Source organism: Microtus ochrogaster, chromosome 2, assembly GCF_000317375.1.
Source record: "Microtus ochrogaster isolate Prairie Vole_2 chromosome 2, MicOch1.0, whole genome shotgun sequence".
NCBI lineage: Eukaryota > Metazoa > Chordata > Mammalia > Rodentia > Cricetidae > Microtus > Microtus ochrogaster.
In genome coordinates, this window is record NC_022010.1 from 83,849,317 (window position 1) to 83,862,354 (window position 13,038).

At 33.8% G+C, this 13,038-nt stretch overlaps 1 protein-coding gene across 3 annotated transcripts in view; it reads left to right on the forward strand.

Moving 5' to 3' along the window:
- Cadm2 (cell adhesion molecule 2) overlaps positions 1-13,038 on the forward strand; it is a 923,902-nt gene that overhangs the window by 842,348 nt on the left and 68,516 nt on the right. For 2 of the 3 annotated variants that reach the window (XM_026786947.1, XM_005345233.2), the window contains one exon: positions 9,795-9,914. The exons of the other annotated variant lie outside the window; for it this stretch is intronic. In XM_026786947.1, coding sequence (XP_026642748.1) covers positions 9,795-9,914 — 120 coding nt within the window. The remainder of the gene's footprint in view (positions 1-9,794; positions 9,915-13,038) is intronic. 3 annotated transcript variants of the gene reach the window in all.

A 13,038-nucleotide genomic window follows, 5' to 3' on the forward strand; every position in this document is an offset into this window, starting at 1 on the left:
TATGTGTGTGAAGGTATGAGAGAAAGAGAAAGAGAAGAAAAAGTAAACTTATTAAACAGTAAAAAGGGAATATTTTCTTCTAACTCCTTTTAAAACATGGTATACAAAGCGTTAATTCAGCAGACATTCCAAGAGAGCAAGAAAATTCCAGCAGCACGCTTTCTGAGATTTTTGAGGAGACCTGGCAAGGTAAGCAGAGAAAAAGACCAGCTGTCTCTACTACCAATAGATGCACAATTGGGGAAGTACACATTGTAAGCCAACATTGCACACATTGCACACATTGGCACGAAAACTTAAGTGGAGAAAGCAGGCCATACGTTAATGAACACACATATTTTACCATTATCTGACTTGTTATACACTGTCCTTATTTTCTTCTATAAACTAAATCTAAATATTTTAAGCACTTAACTATCTTATACTGTGCTCTTTTGAATTAAATCGCTATAAACTTTTCCATGTTTTAACTTTACATTTATATATTTACATATATACACTTATATGATATTTAATCTTTATAGCCATATAAAACATGCAAAATTCTCTACATTATTTTGATATTATGGATTAAAATATAATTGTAGTTTGCTTCTATTTTTATTTACCCAATCAAGTCTCACAGCTGTTGATTTAATAGCTCTAAGATATTTTTAGTTTGTTTCTTCAGGTGTTTATTGAAATAAACCCAGACAACAATGGCACTGCCATTGTTTATTGGCAAGGTAATTGCGTTAGTAATAACACATAACACAAATACATATACTTTGTGGTCCATCATATTTTATTGTTAGTTGGTAAGAGCCATTATAAAAGTAGTTTACTATTTAAAAGAAATAAGTAGTAAGAGAGTATTTCGTCTAGAAATGTCTATGTGTTCTAGAAAGAAATGTATCACGTCACTAAATATGCCTTTCCAATTTTAAGAGTCAGCTACAATTGCTATTTTCCTTATATGTAGTATTAATAATAAATGTCAATAATGCCCAAAGACAAATGCTGTATAAATATATTATAGAACATAACATCAAAGCCAAACTTCTGAGGTGTGTAGTGCACTGTACCTCTTCAGAGTGTAGGGAGCAGCTGTTTTTCACAGGGATGCAGAGTACTGAAAACAAATGACTACTCACTAGGGTAGACAAACAACTGAGGCAGGGAAATAAGCTTTCTTCACTAGCTGTAAGAAAAGTTTCTAGGGTATCACTGTGGAAGGACGCTTAAAAGAAATTCCACACTAGCTCAGAATTGAGAAATAGATGGTTATTTATTTAGGGGTAAACTTACAAATCAGAATCCAGCAATGGAAAGACAGAGTACACATGCTCTACATAGGCTTATGTAGTATAAGAGGCCAAGCCCCAGTGGGCGGGTAACCACTGACAGCATATCATTGCTTTCAAATATTTACCTATTGTTCAGAAAATAGATACAAGTTTGATAAATTTAACAAAATAATACATGTAATAGATTTATACTTGAATGATGTGATTGTTTTTCAAACACAATGATCATCTCATCATCAATTTTATACCTTAAGTTTTCTATGAAATTCTATACTATCATATGGATATCCTATTATGGAAGTACAAAGTTTACATTTCATACCAAGAACAGCAGTGTTTTGCAGGTGAGTGAGTACACTTAGTACAGAAAAATGAAAAAGTTACTTCTGGTTAACATAGTAGCTAGACCGAACGTTAGTAGTCTCTTTTGACACATAATCACAACGATTTAGAGAATTTAGAAGATTACTTATTATTTATGTCCGCAGTTGTACTCCTAGATAGGTGGGTTCTAATAGTCTGGGATGGCACTGAGAGAGTAAATTGTGTGCAGAAGAGGAAAGAGAAGACTAGATTGTGAACAGATGCACAGCCTAGCAAACATTAAAGAGGGATTCAACGAAAATCTGTTCCCTCATATAAACACAGACCTGACCAGCTGGTAAATTAATTGTGTGCACTAATAATGAGCATGCTTCCTGCAGAAGCTTTCTTTAGAAACAGAAATGGAAAATACACGGTATAAAATGAAAACTATAGGAAAGACACCCCTACGCAACAACGAACTTTGTGCCAATAATGGGGAGTCCCTTGGCTGCTGATCTCAACAATGCTGGCTGAGATTTTCCTACACAGCCACTGCTTGCATGATTCTTTAAAAACATCTCTTTAATCTTTGAGATAACACATCACTCTAGACATGAAAAAGTAGACAGAGCTCTGATGCCTGTAGGAAAGCCATGCCTCTGACTGTTTTAATAAGCTGCCAAACTCTGCAGACACAAGTGTAGATGAGAGCCCTGCGTTTGTTTTATAACTCATTTAAAAGTGTATGTGGTGCGTGTGTGCATGTGTGTGTGTTGAATAGATCACTAAACAAAGTTGAACCAAATCCCTCTCTTTAAGATGAAAATGCAGTGGATAAACTGAGTTTTCAAGGTATTATATTGTTCTGTTCATGAGAATTCCAGGCCAGACTGAACAATATAATACCTTGATTCAGAAAGAAAAACACAGGCAGAAAAAAAAAAAAAAAAAAAAAAAAACAATGAACACCAAAACCAAACCGAACAAACAAGCCCTATACCCCAGATTCCAAATTAAGGAACCTTTTTGTAATTTATTAAGTGACATAAATATACCACTTAACAGGAGCTGAACAACCATGTTGGGAAATGACAAAAGAGTGGAAAACACCACTCATTTAAGAAATTTAGAGAGGTTTTGACCTCAGGCTTGTTATATGGAAACATGGGGGTCTTAGTAAGAGAGTGACTTTTCTACCCTAAAGGTATCAATTGGTAATAGCATTTTCATCAGATTATTTTTTTCAAATTCCCAAAACATTTTTGGTGAAAAGAATTATATAAATTACCATACCAAACAAATTTTAATGAAGTGATTACATGTGGTTAAGTTAAATAGTATGCAAAACACCTCTTGCCTCCTTTCATGACTGAACTCACATGGAAAAACAAATACCGATTTCTCAATAGTTTTCTGAATTCTTCCTTGTAACTCTTACTTCATGTACTTTTTGTTAAAAAAATGGCTGTGATATCCTCTTATACAATCACGTGACATACTCAGGTTAAGGTCCTTCTAGGGAAGAACTCATACATTGAAGTCTGTGGAGCTTAATAGTACGGGATCATCCAAGGTGAAGGCATTGTTGATCCTGTTTTAAGCTTTACTTCACAGCAAGGCGGTGGTGGCGCACGCCTTTAATCCCGGCACTCGGGAGGCAGAGGCAGGCAGATCTCTGTGAGTTCAAGACCAGCCTGGTCTACAAGAGCTAGTTTCCAGGACAGGCTCTACTTGTGTCCATTTAGAATTCGACAAACGGGTTTTAAAGAGAAAATACATAGTTATTTTTCTCTTCAAATAGTTCTTTTTCTCTTCAAATAACACATCCATTTTATTCATAAATGTTCCCTCTAATTACCTAGGACTGTTGCCTACCACCGAGAGTTCAAAACTGCAATTTGTTCCAATTTTCCAGAGCAGCCCTTTGTTATCATCTTTGTATAAGGATATCACTTAGCAGGAGAAGCCGGTAGAAGCTACCAGAAACGTTAAGAAATTTGGTCCAATCAAATTTTGAGAAGGGTCCCTTTTATGAAACAGAAGGGGTTGCAACAGTTCTCCCAAATTGGAGAGTAAGTAACAGGGGTGAGTTGAAGTCCTGACAGCCTGATGTCTGTCAACTCATTGACGGTTCTGGGGTTGTCTCCTCTTCATGCTATGATTTAAATAGGCTGCTACGGGTGCTGAATGCAATGGGGACAGATAATGCCCATCTTTACAAAAACAAAACCAGTAAACATGCCCCTTGCCATTGCTCCCGATGGCAGCAGAATGTGCAATAAAATATTAAGGATCCATTATTTTTAAATCAGAGAAATTTGAATTCTTAATTCTTGCCTTAATTCTATGACCCTCAGAATCCTGACCCTTTGTGTGCATGTTCATAATTGCTCTTGAAGTGAAATGATTATTCTGTCTCCTCTAGAACGGGGAGTTTAGTATCATCAAGCAGGAAGGATGCAGATGCATGGATTCAAGACTAAATAGTAGCATTTTTTTTCTCCTGATTTGGGCAATAGTCTTTGGAGAGAAACAAGCACTTTGGGCTTCTGGGGCTCTTTAGACTTAATTTTGTTTTCGAAAATCCATTCTGAATGCCATTTTTAAAAAGAGAAACTGCCACAAAACAAAACAAGTTGACAAGTTAGAAATTATACACCACATTTACAGAAAACACAACATACCTTTAACCTGGAAAACTCATTATTAGAAAAAAAATGTTGTAGTGCTCCGCAGTTTACTGTATGGTGCTCCTGTTAGAAGGGATTTCATTCTGTCAGGGCTCCAGAGGATCTCATGGGCTCTAATAAGCGCCCCCTCCCCTGCAAGAAGGTCAGGTTGCACGTTTTCTAATTTCTTCATTAACATGTGAAGGGAGGGTCCCGTCCCCACTATTTTGATTGGCGTTTATGATTTATTAGTCTAACAAATGCTGACACACCCATTCAGAGATGAAACTTCTTCAGCTGTTGCACTTTAATATTTGAGACTATTCTCTCAGAGTCATAGACTTTTAGCAGGAATTTTATAATATTTTGTGCAAAACTACAACTTTTGTACATATTAATCTTATTTAAATATTAGTTACATATTTAAGTTCTTATAAGAGATATGTTGCTCATTTAATGACATTTTATTATCATCCATGGTAACATTTTCAAAGTACCTAAAACATATATAACAAGGAAAATACTCCAAAAGTGCAGCATTAAGTAGATTATCTTTTTTTCTTAAATTTTTGTTATATATATACAATTTAGTATACATAAATATATATATAAATACATATATACATAAATATATTTATATATAGTGAATGGTAAATGCCACTTGAGTAGTATATACTTTCTAGGCTTGAAAGTAGTATTTCCAAGATACGCCCTTAAATGAAGGCGTTTTTCAGGAGCAAGGCTAAACAAACAATAAGTCAAGTGTACTTGTCCGAAGAAAAATAGTATTTGTAAATAAGGAAGACATGCTTTTGTTTAAGGTTATCCTGTGGTCTGTTGTGTGAAATAAAATACTAAATGAATGAAAATATATGGTATACATATATAGAGTTCCAGCCAAGCATTTGCCAGCACAGAGAAGGAAAACATGGACTAGTTCCAAAGAGAGGAGGCTTCAGAAATGAGATCATAACAATAGACTTGAAAGATAGACATGAAAGAGGTGATGCTGTCGTGTGCATTTATTTGTAACTTAACAGTGATTTCAGTAGTTTTATGGTAAATCATCAAAGCCAACAATTTTAAAAATTTTTATCAGCTAATGAGGCATTCAAATAAATTCACCAATAAGCTTGCCTTAATGTCTTGATATTAAGACAATAAGTTAAGGGTCTCTTGTTTGTACTAAAAGGATCTCAATAATTTCTTTAAATTTGCTAAATTTTATGATCAGGTCAAGATAAAAAATAATTATGATGAAATTAGTATTGTAATTTATTTGTAAGTTGTGTGTGTACCTATGTCATCACACATAGGCAGAGGTCAGAGGAAACAATTTATCAGAGTTGTTTCTGACCTTCCACCATGTGTGTCCTGGAAATTGAACTCAGATCCTTAGTGTTGACATGAGTTACCTTTACTTGTTGAGCCATATATCTCCATGATTTTTGTTTCACACAAATATGTTGATTAAGTTCTTGTATAGCACATTAATTAAAATTGAACCAACATTGAGCATTTTATCAGATGTGTATATGAATACCTTCTCTATAAGTAATAATGCTTTATTCTTTGAAAAATTGAACAGATAAATGCTAAAAGAGAAATATGATTTAGCTTTATATCATGTTGGTTGATCTGATTATTTCTTGTGTTATTGGTTTAATGGTTTTAAAATTCTATCTGATTCTAGATACATCAAAAATATGAGGTACGGGCATGTAGCATTTGGGAAACAGAGATAGACTAGTCTTCAGAGGGATTTTCAGGCTATCCATGGCTACATAGTAGGAACTGGTTTAAAAATATAAGACACATGAATAGGAGCTTTATGTCTCACATTTCCATAACAAAATGAAAACCCACACTTGTTAAAACATTCCTTAAAAGGCTAAAATTAATACTTCAAACAATCATCACTGAGATATTTATAAATTTTATCAAATACTGCTACTCATTTATAAGAGAAAGAATTTTCAAAAGCAAACTTGAATTTGATAAAAAGGGAGAATAAATATTTGGACTTAGGAAGAGATCTCGGAGCCATTTGATAATGTCTGATTTTCCAGGTCCTATTAAAGCCATCCGAGTTCAAAGATTTTAAGCTGTCAGTAGAGCAACCTCTCAAATCAGTGCATGTCCCATTAATAAGTTACCTTAAAGTCACAAAATTCATACATGTATAATATATAGTAAGTCACTCATAATTTAGTTAGTAAATATGTGTTTCTGATATTGTTTTATTAATATCTTTTTGATAGAAATTATGATAAAGTACACTGAGGTGCTAAAAAGTACTCTTCAAAAAAATAACATTTTTTTCCTGATCGAAGATATATAGCGTGTCTTTGAGAAAAGTAGTTCACTCTTTTAATTCTATTATACTCAGCTCTTCCTGTAATATAGAACTTTTTTCTATAGGCATACATAACCACATAATTATACAGAACAGAACCTGAGCACTACTTGAAAATCTTCCTTCCAAGGTTAATAATTATCAATTGGGGAAAGACCAGAATAAATTCAGATCAAATAGAAAGTTTAAGTATGAGGCAGAAGTTGCACACAATTGTGTCATCTTTCTGACATTGCTAACTAATTCTATCTAATTTTATGTTGTTTAATTTTACCTATTTATAATTATCTTCTAGAAGTGAACATTTTACGTTTTTGCAACTTTACTATTTCACAACCGAGTTGAAATAATTTCAAACAGACAAGAATGATGAATAAAACACCAGGATGAAAACACATAGAAAATAAACGTAATTTAAAAACTACATAGTGTTCCTGGCTAGTAAGAGATGGAAACATGTAATGGTAATTAAGAACGAGTTCTTCTTAGCATGCTGTTTTTACACAATTGTCATTCATTTCTTATCAGCAATGCATGATTCTTGAAGGAAACTGGGGAGCCAGCTTAAGATCTAAAGAATGGCATACTTTCTCAGCTAGTTGCATATTTCACCAATATTTCATAATTCACCAAGGCCAGCTGGCCTGGGTCTGAAAAAGCATGGGATAAAACCGGACTTGCTGAACATAGCAGAAAATGAGGACTACTGAGAACTCAAGAACAATGGCAATGGGTTTTTGATCCTACTGCACATACTGGCTTTGGGGGAGCCTAGGCAGTTTGGATGCTCAACTTACTAAACCTGGATGGAGGTGGGCGGTCCTTGGACTTCCCACAGGGCAGGGAACCCTGATTGCTCTTCGAGATGACGAGGGAGAGGGACTTGATTGGGGGAAGGGGAGGGAAATGGGAGGCGGTGGCGGGGAGGAGGCAGAAATCCTTAATAAATAAATAAATTTTATATAAAAAAAGAAACAAACAAAAAATTATTAGTAAGTACTGGTTACTAATTCATTAAATACTAGACAGTGATAGAAGATTCTATATTTATTGTATTGGGCACTTATGGAGATTAGATTGGTTCATTCAAGAATGCTTAGAAAAAAATGAACATACATAGGGTTCTCAAATAATCCAGAATTTCTATTATTGTAAAGGTTGGAAAAAGTGAAAATGAAATTCAATTAATACTGTATTTTGAATAAACCAGATGAAACAAATGAATATATATAAGCTTGTTATTTTGAACCAGCTTTGTAATGAAATAATAAAGCTAAATTTGAAAGGCTGTTTTGTTTCCAGCATAAGGGTTAGGAGACTGTTATTCTAGGTCAATATTTGATAATAAAAATAATCATAATCTGTGATAATATTTGTAATATCAGATTCCATATATGGACTTTCAAGTATATTCTTTGTTTTTAAAAATTCTAATACTAGAGGTTGTTTTGCAGTTTTCACATAAATCATTGAGACCCCAAATGAGCCAATAGTATTTTCTGATAAAAATGTGCTATTTTCTATTTTAGACTTAAAAAAATACTAATTTTTTCATTGATTATGTTTCCATTTACTTCTATTCTATTTAAAAGCTTACTAATCAATAAGAACACATAGTAAGGAACAAATCAGAAGCCCATGGGCAGAAATGCTGAATTTTCATCCATTCACGACGTTCCCTCAAAAGCTACTGCCTCCTTATGATCATGATAAATTGCTCTCCAGGCAATGCCCATTTTCCCTAGTGATTAATGTAATACCATGGAGTTTTCAGAGGTTGTTTTCTTAATTTGACTGGCCAGGAAGCATTTTCCCCGTTGAAAAACAGGTGTAAACATCAATACTCAAGATAAGAGAGTGATCTCATGCTGGTTCCGGTGTCTCCAGTGAGAAGGATTCAGCAGGTAGAGTCAGGCGGATTGAGTAGAGCTATTTATCAGAGTAGAGAACTAGAAAAATGTTTGGAGTACTTAAAAACTTTTCCTGAAAGATTGACAAAAAAAAAAAACTTTCACCAGCAAAATAATCTGTGAAGCATTGTGACTACATTGGGACTTCATGACGAACATATGAAGGCAAACCCCAGTACAGTAATTACAGTAATTGGCAAAGTGTTTCTAATTTCCTTGCTGCGTAAATTATATACCTATCTGCTGGGAAACAAATTTGTTTCCAAGGATTTTTCTGAGATTTTTCATAGCTTGACACTGGCAGCGTTGCTTGAGGTCTCTCTCTCCTCTCTAGATACTTGAGACTGGGTTTTATGAAGTAAAGGAATATTTGGGCCTTGCACACTAAGCCGTTCTTTTTGTTCATTATTATCCCTGGATTTCAATCAAATTTTAACTTATGACACCTTGAGTAATTATGGATTGGAGACTGCCTGGTATAGTTCAAGCCCTTATTCAGTAACTTCTTTTGTGTCCTGTATTCAAATAAGTCATAAATTTGTCAGAACATCACATCGTGTTCCATGCTAGTTGACTCAATACTTGTTAAAGACTCCTAGGTACTGCAAATTTGTTAGAAGGCGTTACCAGCTAACTGGGGTAAGAATTGCAAGACTTTAAACTATACATTAACATCGTTTGTGAAAACAGGAGGAGCAAAATAACAATTATAATAACAATTGGCTTGTTTTGCTTGTTTGTTTGTTTCTAAAGATTGCTCTCATCCTATTTCCTCCCATTTTCCTATAAGGAAAGCCAAAGGCATTATTTAACATGCATATACACACTCATCGTTAACCCTTCTTTAATCTTATATGGTGGTATTTGTGTTTATTTCCGTACGTGTTGTTTCTTTGTTTACTTCCTTGACAAAGCATGTCATTTTTATTTTATATATGTGTATTTTGCTACTGCATGTGAGATTTTCAAATGACTCAAACAACAAGTGAATTCTTGTCATTTTAAATTTCACTTTAAATATTGCAAATAATTTACTTATTCTCAAACATAGCTCCCAGATTTTTTTCTTTTTGTGGAGCATAAAAGGGAAGTGAAAGAAAAATGACAGAACCTGTGTGCTATAGTTGTTTTGTACCTGTTATTCTGTTTCAACTTATACAATTAAGCCTAAATAAGATGTGTGTATTTATAATTTGAATCATTTGTGTTTCTCTTTTGTTTGCATGATATGATTTTATTTTATATTTTGTTTCTTTCCACTCACCAGATGTTCCCACTACTTTGCTTCCCACTACTATCATCCCCTCCCTTACCACTGCACCAGTAACAACCACTGTAGCCATAACAACCAGCCCAAGTACATCTGCATCAAGCAGCAGCAGAAGAGGTACAGTATGCTTCTTTGTTATAGCCCCAGAAGCCCAGTCAATGGAGCTGTGCAAGAGGATCTTATTCAAAATAGAATAACTGAGATCCAAATTACATATTTAAATTATCTTAATTATAAAATGTAATTGGGTCAACAAGATGAGTATAAAGTAGGATTACTAAAGTAGATTATAAGTCAAATGGTATATTTTATTTTTAGTGTCACTTGTGATTGGTATCAAAATATTAGGGGATGCCATTTTAAAAAAATATCTTCACTACATTAAGCAAACTTGATATGTGAAGACAGGACACAGATTTTGACTTGCCTTGAAGTGTAAAGAAATAACATGCTCAGTGATTTGGAGATAGCATTTGGCCGTAAATATCCTACGTTAATGTTGCTGACTTGATATTCCTCTACAAATTGAAGTTTTCATGGTGTTGAATTTGTTCTAAAATGAATAGCCATGTGTATTTCACCACGTGTAACTTTCAGGTAAATGCTCAAAATATATTTCATCATAAAGTAATTCCATTAATAGAATATTCTACACTGGAATATTCTAAAGTTTCCTATCCTACTGTGAATTTATACTTGGCTCTATGAATACGCTGTAATTAGTATTTGAGTAAGTATTTTTATTTCAAACCAAAGACCCCAGCCTTATTTATAGAAAATGAGAAATCCCCAAATTCAAAAATCAGCAATTACAATAATTATAGAAAAAATTCATTTAAACTTAATATATTCATAACAATGTACAGAAAGAATTTCTAATTTAATCCTTCCCCTTCCTTACTTACATACATTTTGTGTCTTAAAGCTAAACTAACATATTAAGTGTGTAGTAAGTTAACTGGATGCTAATGGAGACTCTATCTTCCTACAGGTAACTGAATAATAACAAGAATGGTTTACTTTTACCTTTCCTATATCTTACCTTATATGATTTTTCTACTACAGTATATGTTTCTTCTTGAATTTTATTCAGTATTGATAAGAAATTAAGTTATAGCCTTTCATAACAGTTTTAAAAACTTGATTTCGTTTTATTGCAGAAAACTTGTGTCTGGTAACTTTTAATTTTTAGTAATCATAGCCAACTGTATTATAACATATCAATGACGGGTACCAAAATATTTGATATCAGCAGCCATAGAGTTTCTTAAAAATATCTTGGTTATTTTTGTCTCACTGAATGAACATATTTTCAGTGGCATGTGAATTTATGTTATCAAGATTTAAGAACTTTCTTACATATATTTTAGTATGGAAAAAGAAAATATAGAAAACTAAGAGGCAAAGTAAAAAGTACTTAAGACATAAGAATAACAAGCATCTAAATTTCTCCTTTTCTTTGTATCAAATACCCTTCTGATATCATTACAGATTGTACTTTACGTATTTGTATTACCCTATGATGTTTTCTAAATTTTATGGTACTAAAATGAGAGAATGAATTCTTTTCTGGCACAAACGTTCCAATAAACATTAGAAGACATGCAAATGTGTTCATGTTTGTGAGACGTTAGGGTTTTAGCAACATGACCACTCAAATGTGAGCAAGGGTGACGGCAATGGACATGCCAAACTATATATGTGAAAAAATCCTTCACAAAGACTTCAACCCTTCACTAAGATTTACAGGTGACTGAAGAAACTAAAAATGGAATAGGTGCCCCCCCCTCATTTTGCAGGGAGGATCACATCAATTCAGTACCAAACAATCAGCCCTGAAAACATACATACAAGTAACATTATATGGACTAAATAGATTCTATTTGGAAATATATATATATACAAATTCTTTATCCATGCAGTAGCAGTTGATACACAAGGAGGCCACAAATCTGAAAGAGGATGGGGTGGGGGCTTATAAAAGAATTTGAAAGAAGAGAAGAGAATTGGGGAAATGTTATAATTAAAACAGTAAAAAAAAAAAGTCAAAAGGGAAAATTTAAAGCAGCACGCATCCACACAAACATAAAATAGCACCCTTCATTTTCTTATTTAAAGATTTAAATAAACATTTAGAATCCAGTAAGATGCAAAGAAATAGACTATTTGCCTAAATGAGAATGTCATATTTTTGTGCATGTGGTAAAAATAGTAGGAGACACAAAATGTTAGCCTAATCTGCAGTTTTTCCCCTTTTCTCTCTAACTAACATCTGGAGATCAGAGAAGTAACCAAGGTGGCCTACATCATTGATATTCTAGTCCACAGTTGGGGGAGAAACATTCAGATAATTCCTGCAGTACGTAAGGAAGGCTGTGAGTGTTTTACTTAGTAATTTCTGTGAAATGCAGTTCTTGCACACTGCCAACCAGATTTGAGTTTTCTGATATATACCTTTGAGGATAATTTGTTATTCGTATCTTTATGTGATTAAAAGGATTGACAATAAAAGTATACTGTCTGCAAAAAGATGAGAACCAAAGGGAAAGATTGTTCTATAATCTTTCTTGTTTATCATTACATTCTTTTCTCTAACTATAATTTAAAATAAACTGAATACATAAGGTTTTATTAGGATTAAAAATTATTTCTTGAAATTTCATAAACCATAACATTTATCTTTACAAGTATAAGAAGCTAAAGCAAGTGAACAACAGCTAGGATCTTTACATACAATATCATAATTCTTATTAATTATTAACACTGGTTATCATATAACCAGTGTGAAATGAACCATGGCTACATCTTGATTAGGAGCTAAAATGAAATGTGCAAAATAAACTGTCCCCAGGTCATCCAAGCCATGACCTTGAGATTTTGTTTATCTCCATTTGTGGCACTAAGATTTCTTGCAAGAAGATTGGCAGCCACTTTAATTACACTAAGAAAATTTTTCTTTCTTCCTTCCTTCCTTCCTTCCTTCCTTCCTTCCTTCCTTCCTTCCTTCCTTCTTCCCTTAAGATTTCTGCCTCCCAATTCCCTGCCGCTCCCCTGATCAAGTCTCTCATCAGCCCAAAGAGCAATCAGGGTTCCCTGACCTGTGGGAAGTCCAAGGACCTCCCACCTCCATCCAGGTCTAGTTAGGTGAGCATCCAAACTGCCTAGGCTCCCACAAAGCCAGTACGTGCAGTAGGATCAGAAACCCATTGCCATTGTTCTTGAGTTCTCAGTAGTCCTCATT